The sequence below is a fragment of the Cydia pomonella genome, chromosome 5 (genome assembly GCF_033807575.1).
Source record: "Cydia pomonella isolate Wapato2018A chromosome 5, ilCydPomo1, whole genome shotgun sequence".
NCBI lineage: Eukaryota > Metazoa > Arthropoda > Insecta > Lepidoptera > Tortricidae > Cydia > Cydia pomonella.
The window spans coordinates 2588380-2608185 of NC_084707.1; the positions used below are offsets into that span (position 1 = coordinate 2588380).

Here is a 19806-nt window from a genome sequence, read left to right on the forward strand (position 1 = left end):
AACGCTGCAACAACTTGGTTTGGTCCATTTAGAGTTATTGCGATTTTTTAATACTTTTATGAACCACATAAACACAGTGCAAAGAGAAAAGTATATTTGGCCTTTCTCCAAAATTGTTTGTGAACAACAATTATACTTATTTCGAAAAAAATCTTTTTCAGTCGGATAAAACTTATTGCACGCTTGTATTTAAAGTTTAAAACAATACTTTTCTCTTTTACTGTGTTATCAACACATTTAATAATATAACATTATTTTAATAAAATTGCATCTAGCCTACAATATTTATTCTATAAATTATTATATTTATTTACTGAAGTCATCGAATACGTACATATATAACGCTGGAACACTGTAAACAATCTCACATAACTATATCTACAAGCAACATGTATCATACATTATATTATATGTTTATTACGTGAAGAAAAATCGATAATATTTCTGAAACACTTGGTAGACAGTCCAAATGAGTGTAATACGAAAATTTTACCATTTTATATTATTAACATTAGCCTCCATTTACTCACGCAATCCGTTAGAAAAACACTACCGAATCTTTCATTCTCATAATAAGTATAATATACCGAAAAAGTACCGTACAGCTTTTGAAGGAAAGATCATGACTAAATTGCACTCTGTGCCCAAGACACAGGGTCGAGAACAGAGTTGCATCTTCGTGTGAAAACTCCCCAAAGTATATGGGTAAAAAATGGCGAAACCGCCAGCTGCCTTGATGTCCTATTTCGTAAGGTTGGTAAAATTACTGCATTTCAACTTGATATAAATGAAAAAAAAATCAGGCAGTTAAAATACTTTTTATTATTATATTGTGTATGATTGCTTTTTAAAGGCTGTTTTCTATTTCTTATACCACACAGCTTATATAATTATAGGCCTTCTGGCATTAAGAATAGAGTCTATTACAGTTAAACTCGTGGTCTTGTGAAACCGCTAGCTACAATCTATTTGGCATTGCTTTTTGGAGGACTCAATGCACCTCATGGGCAATGGAATTTTCCGCGCGGTTGTATAACTTATAAAAACGTGTGTAGTCTAACTTTAGGAATGCTAAAAATAGTGGCTAGGGGCCGATACTAGCCGTCAAGTCTTGGTAACTTTTTTGATATAAATTATTAAACATTACATTTTACATTTATTTTTTTTTTAGTTAATTTAGAAACTGTCTGTTTTAGACGATTTAAATTAGTATGTGACTCCTGGTTTTGCAATTCACACAGAAGTTAATAGATAGCGACCAATCTTTGATCTCAGGGCCTCAAAATTATTAAGCAGGAATTTTTCAGATTAACCAATTCAACCAAGCTAGTTTCCCTATTGCGAAGCTTCGCACATATTTAAGAGTAACTATTTTGATTAAAACTGCCAAAGAAACTTCCGGTTACCGCTCACCGGCGCTCATGCAACATGCTCATGCTAGTCAGCAAAACGATTAGCTTATCATCCCTGTATACATCTGTGTATATGCAGGTGTGCTAAGCTAACAGTTTTGCTGACTGTACATTGGGATCTATGGGAATCTAACACTATTAGAGCCTACTCTAAAATTAGAAAAGTCACCGCAATCGGTAGACCAAAAAAAGAAACCTGTCAGCCTTGACGCTCACTTGTCTACTCGGCTGATATCTCATTCCAGATGTTTTTGTGATGGCCCTTACTCTGATAGTCGGAAGCAGGTGGATTTGTAAATTGGAATGATATACATTTATAAAATAATATAACCAGGAAAGAGGTAGACCTGAGTGGACCTGACGGATAGTAGGGTACTTGTTGAAAGTGCCCTAGCATATACCACATAAATCGCTGCACAAATATTTATTAGCGTTAATATCTTGATTGTTAATACGTGCACTGTTAACTGTGCATCGGTGGACCTTCTTACAAAAGGGATAAGGACCACCGAGGGACAGTTAAGTGTGTTTGTACTTAATGTTACTCTACGAAGGCATTAATGTCGGTAATACCACCATAAACTTGCCAATTTAACCCCTTGAGTCCCGAGGATTTAAATTTAGTTTTAAACGTAGAAACGAATTTCGATTATCATTGCTGACCCGATATCGCAACCGCGGGATTAAACTCCATGGATTAATCTGATTCGGTAAAGCCTGACCAGTAATATATGATCACGCATATTGCGGAATTTCATTGGAACTAAATTTTGCATATTAAACTGAACTGTCACCCCGTACATGAGAACAACAGCGCCCTCTCGACAATGATCATATAATTCTGGTCGGGTTTTAAAAGATAACGGCGCTAACAAACATTAGTCAACGTCGTTAAGATCACCTTAAAGTACCAGGGTGGCATAGAGGAGCGGAGATCACTTGCCGGGCACGCCGGTGAAGGAGACGGGCTGCTCGTTGGGCACGAGGCCGGCGCGCGGCGCCGAGCTGGGCAGCCCGGCCTCCAGCGTGGCGGCCGACGTCCGCATCTCGTCCGCTGACGCCCTGGTCATAAAGTTAACTCAGAATGGGCAGTAACATGTTAAAATGACAAGACTATAATATAGCCGATCGTGGCTTTATATATAACCCAATGAATTCCACATAATGATCCCACAGAGAATCTACTAATAGTTGTGAAATAATTTTAAGCAATATGTCTGGGTTTACAATATGATAAATAGGATAATTGTTCGATTAATGTATTATAGTATTAAGTTGCGAAATTGTATTATATACTTTGTAAGTGAAAATTAATTTACATGAACAATGTTTGCCATATATCTCCTCTGAAACACAGGGAATCCTAGTTCAGGCACTATTTTGAAGTCTGTGTTTTACATGAAAGTAACCATAGAATACGTGTTTTGAAATAAATTATGTTTATGTTTATAGACTATTTGTATATTTTCATATCAAAAGGTACCTTGTGCACTTACCATAAGGTACCTTTTGACATAAATGACATAAAAAGTCAAACATAATCTATTGGGTCCTTCCATGGCAAAATGACCGCGACGGACTAACACAAACCAGACAAAATTTATGTGTTGATTAACTTAATACTTTTTATTTTCGTGGGAAAACTTGATTAGTGTTTTTCCTAGTTGTAGTTCATCCGTAATCTTGATATGAAAATATCAACACAAATTCCTGAATACATATCACAGACATAACATGCTTAAAAAAAGAAAGTAAAGTTGATCATACGGACGCGAAATGTAAATAAAAACATGTACCTATTTAATAATATCTCAACAGAAAATAGCGTCAACTCATGCCGGTGCTACCTACATAATAGTGCAAAAAAAAGTTTCATAGCGAAAGTGACCCGTAAATATACAAAAACATAAATAGTTAAAAAAAATATCCAGATATCATTCATTACTTTATATATCATTACTAAGTTGCGAAATTTATAACACTTCAACACAAGACAAGAGTCCTCTATGAATGAGAAAAAATAACGTGCGAACACAAGGTATAGAATATTACAAGAATACTAAAAGAAGGAAAAACGTAGCCATTCTGCTGAACCAGAAATAAAAACAGCTAACTAAACGACAGTCTATTGCTTAGTTGTACCACATGTTCAGTGTTACAGAATGTACGAGGCTGAAAAAAGTTTGCTAGAGAACAAACGTTCTGAAAGTTGACGAGAAGCAAATAACAAAATAAATAAGTAAAATAAAATTCCAACAGCGCGATCGCATACGTTCTTTTATAAATTCGCGATGCTAAAAGAAGTTTGCTGGCCAAAAAAAAAAAATTACAACGCCATCTAGCGTTTAGGTTAGTTGCCTTCAGTTTAAGCACTACACGTCAGGATCGACCGACTGATGACCGACTATATCTAAGTCGCATTTTTTGGCGACAAAAATGCAAAAGACAGTGGTAACCGCACGATCACATGCCTTGTGCTAAAAATTTGTGCGATGCTCAAAAAAAGTTTGATAGCAAAAAAACGCCATCTAGCGGTTGGGTGTTCGTTACCTCTAGTTGGGACGCCACACGCCGGGGTCCTCAATGAGTGACTAAAACCAAGTCGGTATCTAATTGGCGACAGTATAAATACAAAATACTATAAAAGTATAATTCTCATCGCACGATCACATATCTTGTGCTATAGAATGTGCGATGTTGAACGAAAAAATTTGTAGGGAAAATAACGAATTAAAAAGCTAAACGACTAAATCCAATTTATACCTAAATGGCATTGTAAAATAACATTGAAATAGAGGGATCACATGCTGTGCTATAGAATGTGCTATACTGAAAGAAAAAAAAATGCTACGCCATCTAGCAGTAGGGTCAAGTACGAAAAGGTTGTTAGCAAAGGAACAACGCCATCTAGCGATTGGTTGTTGAAGTTAGTTGCCTTTAGTTAGGGCGCCACACGTCGGGGTCCTCCATGAGCGTGGCGTGGTGGTCCTGCGGCTGCGGGCCCGGCGGCGTGGCGCCGCCCGCCGCCATCGCCGCCATGTCGTCCCGCGTGCCCCTGGGCCGATTGTAGCCGTGTTTTGTTGTTAATTGGAACACAACAATTTTAACCGAAAATACGGTTACGTGAAAACCTCTCCTCAATCCAAGTTGGTTAAACATGTAGCCTACTGTCACACACGTCATAAAAACGTAACGATAATTGCTCACTTACAGGAGGTACCAAAGAGAATTTGAAGTAGAGGTGGATTGTCAAAGTAAATTTTGTAGCTACAGTAAATTTACTGCCATCCTTCGACACATGATTAAAACTTTTAGAACGCCATTTGACTTTGATCCTTAATGTTTCACATATATGTGTTAAATTTGTTAAATATCAAGTTTGTTAAATTAAAGGCCAAAGGTATGGCGGCATCTTTTCGAGCGATAGCGCCATACCTTTGACCAACAGTCAAAAGTCTAAGGATCAAAGTCAAATGGCGTCCTGAAAGTTTTAATCATGTGTCGAAAGATGGCAGTAATAGTAAAAATTTACTGTGGCTACAAAATTTTCTCTGAAAATCCACCTCTGTTCCAAATTCTCTTTGGTCTGACGCAGTGGTGGAACTATACATGTGCTAGTTGCGAAATTTTTCAAAAAGTTGGTCAGAAAACAAGGGAAACTTTCAAGTTTCTGTTCTGTTATTTCTCATTTATATAAATGATATGCCACAAGCAATTGGCTACCCAATGGTTCTCTTTGCTGATGATAGCACGGTAATAGTAACAGGCGATGATCCACAAACATGTCAAAATAATATAGATAATGCACTAAAATTAATAATCAATTGGCTTAATCTCAATCATTTACGTATAAACTTAGAAAAAACTAAAATTATGAATTTTTATCAAAGGATCAATAGAATGGCTGACATAAATGTGACATATAATAATTATATAATTGAGGAAACTAACAATACGCAATTTCTAGGATTAAATTTAGACAATAAGTTAACGTGGAAAAACCAAATTGACTCTATATGTAGTAAATTATGTTCATTTTCACATGCATTGTTCAAATTAAATAAAATAGTTAGTCGACCAGCAGTACTCACTGCTTATCATGCATACGTAACTCCCACACTGCGCTATGGTATCATTTTCTGGGGAAATTAGACAGATCGAAATTTGGCTTTTAAAGCACAAAGAAAATGTTTACGATCTGTTTGCGGGCTAAGGGAAAGTGATGATTGCAAACGTTTCTATATTGACCTGAAAATTTTAACATTCCCCTGTCTATATATATTTGAAGTTATTATGTATGTAAAGTTAAATAAACATAAATTCACTGGCTTTAATAGTATTCGTCAACGACACAAAATTACGTGCACAAAGTCACACACAGCCCTGCGTGAAAAAAGTGTATTTGGCATGGCGAATACATTATATAATAAGTTACCTGACAAAATAATAGAATCAGACATGCCTCAATTTAAGATATACTTGTTAGACTTTTTAATAAAAAACGCATTTTACTCAATTAAAGAATATTTAGATTATAAGCCATATCTCTATTAAATTTATTGTAATGTAATTCATGCATGCTGCATGCTTAGGTTAAGATAATTTTTGTATAATATTTGCATGCCCAATCGCAGGCTGAATACACTGTTCGTAAAAATGTATTTAAGATCCACCTGACTGTATTTTAGCAAATAAATGATTTGATTGATTGATTGATTGATTGAAGTTTCCAAAAGTTTGACATGTGAAAGTTTTTGCAACATTCCGACCGCACACCAGGAGATGGAACACACGACACAGATATAGATACGAGTATGCTGCAGTTTCTCCCCCCTGGTTAATGTCAGGTCGTTCAGTCACAGATCCAGGCGGTTTTGTATTTAGTTGGTTAACCAATAAATGTTATAACTACCCGAAAATGTACAACTTGTGTTACTTTTATTTAAATACCTAAAGATACAGAGTTCGCATTAAAGTGGCACTTAATCATTATACGTCAACATATAACGGAATAATTCATCAACGGGCACAAGGTCAGAGGTCAATTTTTTACCAATAAAAAGTAGATCAACAATACACCTAAGGAAGTGACCGTAATGTGTAGTGGAGCGAGTCACAACGCTCCGGAAGTCACAAGGACGAATACCACCTGCAGCCGAAAATAAATATTGCATCGCATCTTTACTTATCTTATCTATATTAGCAGAGGCTAGTATAAATAAAAGACCCTTCGCGAGAATTGCGAGAAATATAAAATTATATTTTAGTTTTTTGTTTGACCGCTGTCTTAGGCACAAGTACAATAAATGATTTAAAAAAGCATTTTAGGCATATTTTTATTGAATGGCGGCATATACTGTTGATTTTTTCTCCTCTAATCAGGAGCGTATTTTAAAATTTGCCGCCCGGGCCATTATTAGTTTCGCCGCCCCAGAAGGCAAAGAAAAAAAAACATTATTATGCTACCCCGGGCCATAACCTGGATAAATACGCCCGTCTCTACGACTAGATGGTGCCATTATTAACTTTCACTTGTCAAATATTCGTTTTTCACTTTCAACAAATACATTTTTAAAACAAGTTATTAAATACATTCTTTACTAAATTAGACCAATCAGCCTCTTCTCTTTTTTTGAACCGTCAAAACAATTAGAAACTATGGAATATAAAAATATATGAAAAACAGATATGTGACGTCACGGTCCAGTTACCTACTCTTTAGTTCTTTCCAATTTATTACATAGAGATTGTGTCACGAAAGAACCGCGGTCTACGTTTTTCCATAAATTTTATAGTGCTTAATTTCGTGCACGGTTTATTTTTTTAACATCGTACAGCCAAAAAACGCCAATGTACAACGCGCCAACACTGTGATCCGATAACAACACAATTTACAATTATTCACCAAAACGTTCGATCCATTGGTGGTAAAACCTCGTTATTAGAATTATTATGTTGCGATCAAAACCCAAACATTCTTGGATTAAGTGAAATTTGGTGTCGGAAAAATGAGTTAGAATGCATTAGGTTAAGTGGGTACACGCTCGCGAACGGCTACTGCCGCGCTCGCGCAGGCGCGCACGGTGGGGTAGCTCTTTTCTTACGCGACGATGTTCACTTTAAACCTCGTAACGACCTTCATAGTCTTTGTGTCCCATACCATATAGAATTTACTGCTGTTGAAATACCATGTTACCGTTTGATTATTATTGTATTATATAGAACATGTAATGGCGACTTCGACATTTATTTGGAAAATCTTGAATTGTTATTAAGTAAGCTAACCGACGAAAATAAAAAATTCCTCATAGTCGGCGATCATAATGTGGATTACTTATCTGACAATAGTTCGAGACGGCGGGTTGACGATGTACTTGGTTGTTTCGGATGTTTGAACACTGTGACCTTTCCTACTCGCGTAACGGCTGAGAGTGCATCATCCATTGACTGCGGCCTAGCGAACTACGCGCGCGACTGCCTCACTGTAACGCCAGTGGACACTGCCATAAGTGATCATAACGCGCAACGCTATGTGTTTACGTTAGAAAGTGAGATCCAAAAATCCGAAACAAATAAGACATTTGAACGCCGATTATTTAATACTGAATCTATTTATTTATTTTATACTGACATATTTTATTATAATTTTAATTTTATTTATGATGATAATATTGACATTAATTCTAAATTTGACAAATTATTTAATATATTGACATATTATATAGATTTGCATTTCCCTGTTAAACAGTTAAGGCCCAAAAAGAAATTACCTGTTCCGTGGGCAACTGACGAGCTGTTTGGATATATGCAAAAACACCGCGACCTTCACGAGATACGACGTCAATATCCTAACAACCCGATCATATCGGACTGCATAGATCATTACTCGAAACTCATCAAGTCAGAGACGCTCCGTGCGCGTCAAAATCACATTGAAACCAGACTGGCAGAAACCGTAAATCCTTCAAAAGAATTGTGGAGGATCATAAATGAGGAGATAGGTAAAAAATCAAACTCCCAGAAGGTCTGCATTAAAAAACAAAATGATAATGCGTATATGTCTCATGAAGAGGTTCCGAATGCATTCAACTCACACTTTTTGAACATCGCTAAAAAACATGCAATAAACAGTGATGAAGAACTGTCCAAACAGTACGTCAGTAGGCACTTGGGCAGCGCTGATATACCGTCATTCACATTTCCTGTTGTTACTCGTGAGCTTTTGGATAAAACTATAAAGTCAATGTTAAAGACCAGTACGACTGTAGATGTATATGACATATCTTTAAATATCATAATAAGTATATGGCCTATTCTATCTGACATATTAATAGTCTTAGTTAATGACATGTTTAAAATTGGAATATATCCGAATGTCCTTAAAAATACACGTGTATGTCCGGTGTACAAAGGAAAGGGTGATAAGAGTGATGTAAACAATTACAGGCCCATAACTATCGTACCTACTGTTTCAAAACTTGTGGAGTCCATTTTATCATCTTCCCTGATGACCTACTTAGAACAGAACGCTTTACTCACCGACAACCAGTACGCCTACAGACAAAAACGCTCCACTACTACGGCAGCACACAGAATCGTTGACTGCATTTTGACTGGTCTAGATGACAGGTACAAGATGGCCGCCATACTATGCGATTTGTCTAAGGCTTTTGACATCATTAGCCATAATTTGCTCTTAAATAAATTAAGCCTCTATGGCATAAATGGTTCAGCACACAAATTGTTTGCATCATTCTTGACTGACCGTCAACAAGTAGTGAAAATGTTACTTAGTGGCAAAAAATACGTTTCAGACACTGGTTATGTTAATTTGGGCATTCCTCAGGGGTCAGCAGCCGGTAATACACTGTTTTTATTATTTGTGAATGACCTACCCTCTGCCATCACAAATGGGCTATCTGTGTTATTTGCAGACGACACAACCGTTGTCCTGAGGGCAAAAACACATGCGCAGTTGGCCGAGGGAATACATGAGGCTTGTGACCAATTACAAACATGGTTTTCATCGAATGGCCTACTGTTAAATATAACGAAATCCAATGTGATGATATTCTCGGGTCGCAGCACCACAGTGCCTCCATGTATTAGTAACGGTCCAATGCCACTATGTAATGAAACAAAATTTCTGGGTTTCATACTTGACTCGAATCTTAACTGGAAGTGCCATGTCGATCTGCTTTGTAAGAGGTTGAGTAGTTCTATCTTTGCATTAAAAAAACTACAACCTCTGATATCAAGGAAGTCACTTAAAGCCGTATATTTCTCGCACTTTCACTCCTTGATGTCATACGGTACACTGCTTTGGGGAAATTCCACAGATGCAAAGAGAGTATTAATTCTCCAAAAACGTGCGATCCGTTTACTAGCTGGAGTTAAACTAATGCATCATTGCAAGGAACTTTTTAAAAATAATGGTATAATGACGCATTATTCGTTATACATGTTTCAAGTTCTGATGTTCGTGAGAAAAAACTTATCTATGTTCAAACGTGTCGAAGTCATGGGCAAACAAATCAGATCGACGGGAAGACTGCGAACAGTGCCGCGTCGCATGGCACTTTCATGTAAGAATCCGCGAGTAATAGGCCCAACTTATTACGAACGTCTACCCGCCGAATTAAGAACTGAAATATCTGACGAAGCATTTGAACGTCAATTGAGGATTTTTTTATTGGAAAACCCATTATATTCAGTGGATGAATACATGGAATTAAAATTATAATAACTGTTTAACATTATAGTTAATGTAAAATTGATTTAAGATGACATTTGTTCTAGAATATTATTATTACTGCTCTTAGTTTTAATGACGATCATTATGTGATATCTACTGAATATTTAATTTGACATGTATCCATTATTTCTTTTTAGTTTCCTGTTTCCTTTGTTTCGTAGTTTTTAATTTGACGGTAATTTCGAATTTGTTTTTTTTTTTTGATAATTATTATTGACGTTTTATAATTATATGTTTGCATGCCAAATCATTGACGATCATAATGTAAATTCATATAGATTAACATAAGAATAATTTATACTGTAATTTATCGTTATGAAAATAAATAAATCTAAATCTAAATCTAAATCTAAATACAGCCAATATTAAAGCTTCGATTAGTTATCTACGTATTATATGGTCCGAAAAATGTTATTGGCCTCGTTAGTGACAATATAAAAATAATGAGAACGCTAATGAACCGTCAGCCCGCATCATTAGTAACCACATTATTAATAATGCTACATTAATACAATAATGAGAACGCTAATGAACCGTCAGCCCGCATCATTAGTAACCACATTATTAATAATGCTACATTAATACAATAATGAGAACGCTAATGAACCGTCAGCCCGCATCGTTAGTAACTACATTATTAATAATGCTACATTTGCATAATAACCAACACAAATGACATGGCGGTCAATGACACGGACGATTTTATTTTTGCAATGCGCCAGAGTGCGGCACTAGCACCTTTCGTAAACCTTAGAATAACTTTAAACTACTGTGCTTAAAACTACTTTTTGACAAGTTTTCACAGATAATAAATAAAATATGACATTGATGCATCAAGGCGGTTTGTTTACAAAGGGCCTACAATGAAACGCGAATAGCGAAATGTAGTTATCTGCTTCTTCGTCGCTCGAATTTGCTAGAGTGATAGAGAGGTTAGATAACGAAATTTCGATTATCGTGTTGAATCCCTCAGATTGTGATGGATTGTGGTAGTGGCGCCCCCTACGCCAAGTTTTGCGTAATATTCCCTATTGCGGTACAAATTCATTTAAAAATGTAACTACTCTGAATTAGACAATGTAAGGGGGCGTCCATTAATTAACGATGCGTTTTTGAAAATGAGGACCGTCCCCCCTGGTAAGATGTCGTAAGATTTGTTTCCACCCCTTCCCCCTCCCCTAATCTTACGTGAGACCAGTGAGACCTTTGTAACGCCATCCCTAATACTAACCCACTTGTCAACTACCCCATTGTCCCATAAGAGTTCCGAATAATCATGGCAACCCTAACTATAACAGTTTGGAGGATACTCACTTCTTGCCGAGCGCCATCATGCCGTAAATGACGCCGGTGGCGAAGATGAGCCCCGAGCCGAACCAGGTGCTGAGGCTCAGGAAACACAAGAAAAACGGGGGAAGAGCCAAGCTGGAAAAAATAGAATTATTTTTTAATAAATTATGGTAAAGTAAGCACGAAGAATTTCCTGCATTAACCCGCCATTTTTTTTATACCACGTCGATGGCAAACAAGCATACGGCCCGCCTGATGGGAAGCAGGCAACGTAGCCTATGGACGCCTGCAACACTAGAGATTTTACATGCGCGTTGCCGACCATACTGTAGCCCCTCGGGAAAACCACGGCACCTCATTCCACAGCCGAAGCGTCCGCGGGAGGATATTCCTCTTAAACCGCACAGTACGCGACCATTTAGGTTCCTATTTATATCGCACGCGCGTAATTAAATTGCTGTCCCGTCCCACCCATGATTCCAGCCTTTCCGGAGGCCAATGCCAACGTGCGAACGGTCAAGCAATATATATTTGGCATTCCAAAGAGTGACACTAAACTCTTATGGCGTTATTCATGAAGTATTACAAGGCTGAATTAGCTATGAATTGTTTGTCTTTATTTCATTTATCTTATATATCATTTTGACTTATGTATTTATAAGAAAGGGATAAAACATAATTTAACTAATTCAGGCACGTAAAGTTTTATGAATAATCAGCTTAGCATCGTAGGAATAAGCTAATAGGTTTACTACTTTAGCCAAAGTACCAAACCCCTTTTTCAAATGCAGTTGCGACTTGCGACTATATATATGTGTAGTAGTTGAATTAAAATAGTACATTACGATACAAGTGCGAAAAATAGGAAATTCGAAACGAGTGGCGATAAATTAAAACACGACCGAAGGGAGTGTTTTAAATCGACACGAGTTGCGAATTACCTATTCGCACATGTATCGTACAACGTTTTACAGTACATATGGCCCTTTAAATGTTCGACACAGTAACGTAATATGCTACTTCTCGCACTAGTGCTATAAAGTAGCCCCATATGTACTGTAAAAAAGTATTGTTTGATATTGAAGTGAATAAAATAAGGGGTTTTGTACCAAAGTGTATTATTGTCATTACCTCGGATTTGCATATTGGAAGGTTTCTTATATATTTATAATTATATAGTCCTCCACATCGATTTCGACGACGGCGACCTCAGCAATCAAGGGTTTTCCTCGTATGAGCTCTTATGTGGCTGGCCAGGCCAAACTTGCTCTTAAACACCCTTTCACATTCACAACAGTATAGTTGACCGGCCGTGTTGAAAGTATGTATACACGTAGGTGTTAGGTCTATCCTTGCGTAGTTGGCGTTTTACGTCTAATGTCGCGAGGCGGTTTTCCTCAAACGACTTGGTAGATTCGAAGAAGCGTGTTTGAAGCAAGCGAACCGGCGCGGCGGATCAGAGACAATACAATTTCCTTGATTTTGATTTAAAAATATCCGTCTAACTCTAAATAATCTACTTTCACAACACAAGGGTCATGCAATTAAGACATTTAAATAAGTTTAAAATCAACAAATTTTTATCTCATTAAGAGCCCGGTAACGATTTTAGAGCAAAAATTTTAAATTTATAGATTTAGTCGTTGAAATTGTACACCTTTTGTTACGTAATATCTAAATAACAAGTATTGGTTTCTATTAGCACGTTTTTTCATCTTGCCTTTTAATAATGAAATCGCAAGCGAGCGTCCCCGGTAATATGTGACGAGAAGGGATAGTTTTTAAAATTTCATCAAAAAATTATGGTAGTAAATTATACAAAATGATGTATAAGAACAGTTTCAGCAAATGTTGTAGATTGTTGAAGGATCAAAATTACGTTGAAATTAAGTCAATTTTCAGAGAAATTGTCACTTGTTTTGAAGTAATTTCTGGAGAAAATTGATTTCGTCTAACTTTCATTTACACCACTTCAAATTTATAATACTTAACAAAAATGTAGTTTATTAAAGTTGAAGTACAGGATATGTGTAATACAAAATTACCATTTTTAGCAGTCCAAACTTTACGAAATTTACAAATAAGATCGACAAAATCATCACTGCTTTACGCGCGTTTACCTAAACGTCCATCAGAAAAAAAATCATTACTAATTAAGTGAGTCTGTTTTCAAAAAAATGATTTATTATAATGAAAGATAACAAGACGTGCTAATAGAAACCAGTACTTGTTATTTTTAATAGTTAACAAAAGTAACATGTTATATGAATATAATAAAATTTCGCCAATTTTTTTAAAATGTATTTGTACAGTAGGGTTCAAAAATGCGTGGACAAGTTATGAATGAAATCATTCATAAATTGTCCATGCAAATTTGAACATGATGGTACATAAAAAGTTAATGTTATGGTAAAACTGGCACTGAGAATGTTTTTTTTTTGTAAAACCTAGTTTTTGCAAAGGTTACTTGTAATTTTTTGATATCTATCAATAATGATATTTAGACTACGCAAATCAAAAAGGCGTTTTGAATGTGATCAGGAATACACTGTAAAAACCTTTCGGTTTCCTCATGTTACACCGTGTATATTGGTTAGCATGAAACAAATGCTCTACAACCAATTATAACAGTGCAGATATCACGGCGAAGTTTCAATTAAAAAGGTACTAAGTACCCTTGTTAGTTAGTCGCTTATGCCGTTTTAAACACCGCCTGGTTTTGTATTATGCCACTAATTCCCTTGATAAGCTTAACGGTATGGTATGATAATTAACGCACTCGTACCGTATGAATGAAATGTTTATAAATGTTGTGTACATTATCTGTGCACGCGAAACACTAGAATTAGACCTTAATTAACGTGTCAATAAGGTTTACATTGACTTAAAAGAGAAATGTACAGGCGATGATAAGGACACCTAATACATTCACCTTATTGTAATGGAATAAGGTGCTAAATTATATAAATCATGATATTTCACTTCACGTCCATTGTTTTCGTGCCATTTATAGGTGTCGGCGCCAGAGTTGATTTCTTTCTGAGAATACAAACCATATGGTTTTTATTTTATTTTATAATATGACGTTGACAAACCCGTTCGTGTGTACCGCTCGCTTGATGGTAAGCGGTCACCGTAAGCTCAAGACGCCCGAAGTTATATTTGACTCAGCAAATTAATTTATGTCATTATCAATCAATCTTATTATAGTATTTTATATGGACTTTGGTATTCCCGATAGGATAATTACATCATATGTCCATTCTCAGAATTACCTGACAATCTTGAAGTATTTGGAATTACACAAAGACACCTTATTTAGTTAATAAGCAGGCAGGCAGTTACAACATTAGCAATTGATATCGCTTGTACCCAACGATATAATATAATATCATTGTTGAGTAGTAGAGCCGTGTATGTGTATATGCTTGTTTAAAGTTTGAACTGACTGTCTGACTTCTTTTGACACCTAATTGAATAAATTAAACATACTGTTATGTTATGTTGGACAATGACAGTAGGAAACATTATTGTGTAAAGTAAGGCAGAGCAGGCGCTCGGTACGGCACCAGAAAATTTCCCCCTATACCGGATTGTTAGAATAGATTGTATGGCTATAAAAGCTTTATAAAGAAAATTGATCGTCATCATTCTCCTGGCGCATTCCCTTTTAGGGTCGCCCTCCTGATACTTGATCCCCACTTGTTGCGATCATTAGTCATTGCTGGCGTTAGGCATAGCTCCGTTATGTCCTTGGAGATGGTTCTAGTCCAGTTGGTTGGTGACCTCTGCCTCTCTTGCCCTCGTCTATATCGTTATATAGAAAATAAATGCTACATTTATAATGCAACCTGTAAAAGGGCGTTCGGCTGAGTACACTGCCGGATTATAGAGCGATTATACAGCGAGTAATCTGAATCAGTAATTGTCTAAGATAGTAAAAGATAGTCTGTCAACGCGCATTTGAACCAGTGTATGTGTTTGGTTTTGGGGAATGGAGAGGCTCAAAGTCGCACAAAGAGCTATGGAACGCAGTATGCTCGGTATATCTCGCTGCAATAGAATCCGAAACGAGGAGATCCGGCAACGGACCAAAGTAATAGACATTGGTCGGCGGATTGCTATTCTGAATTGGGCCTGGGAGGTGGAGCAAGCGTGTCCTAGTGTGGGGGCCTCGTACAACAAGTCCAGATCACAGACCTCCAAGTAGATGGGAGGATTATATCAAAACGATTGTGGGCCCACTATGGAGGAGAGAAGCAGCAAATCGGGCTGCTTGGAGGAAATTTGAAGAGGCGTATGCCCAACAGTGGGCGCATACTCGCTGAGGAAGATGTGTTTGGACCCATAAATTGTGACATTATGAGATATATTACATACCCGACATACGCGGCTGCCTTCTGCCAGTAAGGGCGCGACTCCACCTTATCCGACAGTGTCTGGACATAGTCTATGAAGAAACAGCAACACGGCGCTTCACACACGATGACTATGAAGCCCGCTAACATCTGCCAGATGCCGGCAATGAGGCACTGGACGTCCAGGAGGATGATGCCCAGGCAGTTGAACAGGCCGAGGATTATTGCAACTGGAACAATACAGGAAAAAAAAAAAAAGGTTTAAAAAGGTTTTAAGTAAGTAAGTAAGTAAGTAAATATTCTTTATTGCACCAACAATTATACATTTTACATACATGTAAAACTACAAATGATTTTTAAAGGAAAATAGAACCAGGTAACAACAGGCGGTCTTATCGCTAAAAAGCGATCTCTTCCAGACAACCTTTAGGTAGCAGGAAATTTCGAACTCATACAAAAGTTTTAATTAAGGTAAAAGCCACTTGAAACGATCCGCGTTTAACCCTTCAATGGTCAAGATTTAAACAAAAAACACAATTCAAGCCTCATCAAGTTATCACATCCAGAAAAGTCCAAAAATATCTGCATAAGAAAAAACACAAAAAGATGATGTTAAACGGTGGTCATTTTTGCCATATAATATTTAATTTAAGTGTGCCCTAATACGATTTTCCACGTGATAAGCCACTTTACGCCGAGCCCTGCAACTATAGATTCCGTACTTAGTTTTCCATTTAATATACTTTCCCGGTATATAGCGCAATTTCCAAACTTTCATAAGCGGGTTTTGTTGCATATATTTAGAATTTATGGTTGATCACCAAATGCAGATGTAAGTCTACCTACAACTAGTGTAAGATTAAGTTTTTTGTGGATGGATCAAATAAGTTTTCGGTCAAAAACTTCATTTTTAATACAAGGTTTTACACTAACTGTACTTTTCTTTCAACAGACAACAAATAGTCATCAAGATAATTTTAACAACCCCAACCATCATTAGATTGTGTTGTTTTATCACAGAGTTTCTATGGCCACCTTCCAGCTCCATCATCAGATCAGCTCCATGTCATAATAATATTACATTGTCATCCAATTTACATATGTACGCATATGTACGTAAGGTGTATGATAAGTCCCCAATCCGCATTGCGCTAGCGTAGGGACTATAGCCCAAGCCCTCTTGCGTGTGCGAGGAGGCCTGTGCCCAGCAGTGGGAGATGTATAGGCTGAATTATTATTATTGTAACCTTATCAATGCAAAGTCATGAGTCTTTAAGATTAAATATTATTGACCCAATTTTCATACAGATCATAAAATTCCTAACTATCAGATGTGTTTGATTGTATCAGTAAGAATAAACAATAATTGTATGAACAAAGTTTATCTGACACTGGACAGTTGATGATTCATTCAACAGAGGACCAGATAAGGAAAGTAGATAACGAAAGAAAACATAAGTGCAAACAAACAAAAAACCCACATCACAAAAAAAAATTGTAAAAATTGTGTCTGAAACCATGGGCGTAGGCAAGTACAGGCAGGCAACAAATTTCAGTAGACTTGAATTTAAAGTTAGTGTGGACTGGGTGGGCACTACGAGTAGAATAGATTTTAGATGAAAATATTTAATGAGTTATAGAATTAGTTATTAAATGAGTGCAGGTTTATTATTGACCTGTTCTATCAAACAGTTAATGTTTTAAGGGAGATTAATTTTAAAGTACTTAACACCTATTTTGCCTGTATATTATGGGTCATATTGCCATTTAATAAGTGCAGAAAAATGCTAAATAACATGGGCATAGGCAGGTAGGAGCAGAGGGGGCAGCTGCCCCCCTGAAGCTCAAATTTTACATACAATGTATGCCCCTCTGCCCCTCCCCTAAGCCTCTGGCGATATCAACTTGCCTCCTTCCTCCCCCTAGTTCACTGGCTGGCAACCCTCTTGCTAAATAATTCTAGACTAGTCTGAAACAATCAGGACTTTGTACAATAGCCAAAAGAGCCTTGGAAGCTAGCACCCAGGACATATTGTTTACTCCCATAGGGGGTGTTTCCACCATGAACGACAAAAACATACAGCCTAGAAAGTACTAATTCATAATGAAGATTCATTAGTACTTAAAAAAGTAATACAAATTGAGCTGTTTAAATGATCCAATAGATAAAGTAATTAAATCTTTATAAAAAAAAAACATTTATTTCAGACCTTGGTCCAGGTGTTAGTTTGACTTACTCTAAAAATTATATTAAATTATTATTGAAATAAATTAAACTTACAATATTTTAGGGTTTAAACTGGAGCCAGGCACATACACTAGTAATAACTACATACACTCATGTGAGTTATGTGTATGTAGCTACCACTGAGTGTACCCTGGTCCAGTGCACAAGAAGCTGACTGTCAAGCCTGTTAGCTATAATTGCCAGGAGACTGTTTTTTTTTTTATGAGAGTAATTAACTACAAATGATTGAGCTGCCCACAATTAAATCAAGAGCGCCAAATTTAAGCCTGTCAATAAATACCTACTAAATTAAAAAATATTTATTTTCCTAGGCTTAATGGGTAACTGATAAGATAATGTGTAACAATTAAAACCTGTAGTTCCTAATGCGCACGGACTGTGAAAGGTGTTTAATAGGCGTAATATTACGAGGTATTACGTACTGAAACTGCCAACTGTGCCCAAGCCTCGACCAGCGTAGCGCATCCACCACGAAACATCGTCCTTCTGGACGTTGTCTCCGCCCGGCCGGGCCATAAGCATCGTAATCTTGTCTGTCAGCGACTGTAATCAAAGGGCACATGGTTCACGATTCTTCACAACACTTCAATATGGATTAATAGTAAAATTACGATCAATTATTTCTTACCATTTTCGAAAAATCAATTCACTGTCTGCCTGCCTGCCTTGTCACCTGTCACACAAACTACAGATAACAAAGAAAATAGCAAAGACAAAGAATAATGAGTTCTCATTGCGGGAATAAAACAAAAAAGTAATATTGCTATTTTAATGATGATGAAGAAACTTGAACAATTCATGTATTTATTATATCATATTTTCTGTAGACTAGTAATCGTTACATATTTATTTGTATTTGCCAAAAGATGAGGGTAGGTTTTTCCCTGAATTTATCACTCTCATTCTGCTACAAAGAGAACAAAATTGCGTTTTGTTCTGTTACGCAGTATGTTTTTTAATCTAATTGATTTTTCATATATAGCTATTATAAACGGTTGTTATCATGTAGTATTAAATGGTTTTTATCCAAAAATAGATTTTATATATTTTTAGACTAATGTGACATTATTTCGTAAGTAAAGAATGGACCGAACAAAACGCTTTTAAAAAAATCTATGTCGGTCGGCTTTGTAGCGGACGTCGTTTGTAATTTTACAAATTGCCAATTTTCTGTAAAAGTAGCAGAAGCTCTGCAAGTTAGGAATTTTATTTGAAATTCATGTGGGCCTTTGATTAATATCAAAATGCAACCAACGACGATGCTTCCAAAGTTAGCAGATTCTAAGCAGACTATGTAAGTGAATAGTTAAGTTTTTTCTTGGAATGAGTGGGACGAAAAACATTGTTGCAGTTTTGCATAGTATTTTCACATTGACTAGACTAATCCTGAATTCCCCCAATGCCAGTTTATGTGTTGTCAAAATATTTTGCTCATAACCTGTTGAATATATGTATGAGAGAAATGGGTTCAAATGGGTACTTCAAATTTGCTTACAGTCCTGTTTGTCTTGGTGTAGCGGTTTGAGTGTTTAGGCTAAAACATAACTTATATTGCCATTGCATGCTTCTTAGACAATACCTGATCCCTTGAAGCATAGGCCTCCCTCAAAGTTCTCCAGTGTCTCCTCTTGACTCTATTATGACATCACTGAATTCATATTCTTCTTTACTTACAGATCTAAACATATTGCCAACAGCACAATAGTTGACTGCATACAATTCAATCAAGCCTAAATAGTTTGA

General features: G+C 36.5%; 1 protein-coding gene across 2 annotated transcripts; it reads right to left on the reverse strand.

Annotated features, from left to right (window-relative positions):
- Nucleotides 1-1605: 1605 nt before the first annotated feature.
- LOC133518432 (calcium channel flower) lies at nt 1606-18838 on the reverse strand. 2 transcript variants are annotated; one of them, XM_061852119.1, is made up of 6 exons: nt 18692-18838; nt 18486-18606; nt 15838-16045; nt 11482-11592; nt 4348-4467; nt 2337-2474 (listed from the first exon to the last, which is right to left on the reverse strand). In XM_061852119.1, exons 1-5 carry the CDS (start codon nt 18692-18694, stop codon nt 4350-4352), a joined length of 561 nt encoding a protein of 186 aa, XP_061708103.1. In that variant the 5' UTR covers nt 18695-18838; the 3' UTR covers nt 2337-2474; nt 4348-4349. The 2 variants fall into 2 exon arrangements, with proteins under 2 accessions (XP_061708102.1, XP_061708103.1); XM_061852118.1 differs by lacking the exon at nt 4348-4467 and having other exon boundaries at nt 1606-2474.
- Between the last annotated feature and the right edge of the window lie 968 nt (nt 18839-19806).

Coding starts and splice junctions, on each gene's coding strand:
- LOC133518432 (XM_061852118.1), bottom strand. Junction 16,046..18,485: donor GGGCACAGTTGGCAGTTTCA/GTACGTAATACC, acceptor GTATTGTTCCAG/TTGCAATAATCCTCGGCCTG. Junction 2,475..11,481: donor ATGATGGCGCTCGGCAAGAA/GTGAGTATCCTC, acceptor CTTTATGACCAG/GGCGTCAGCGGACGAGATGC.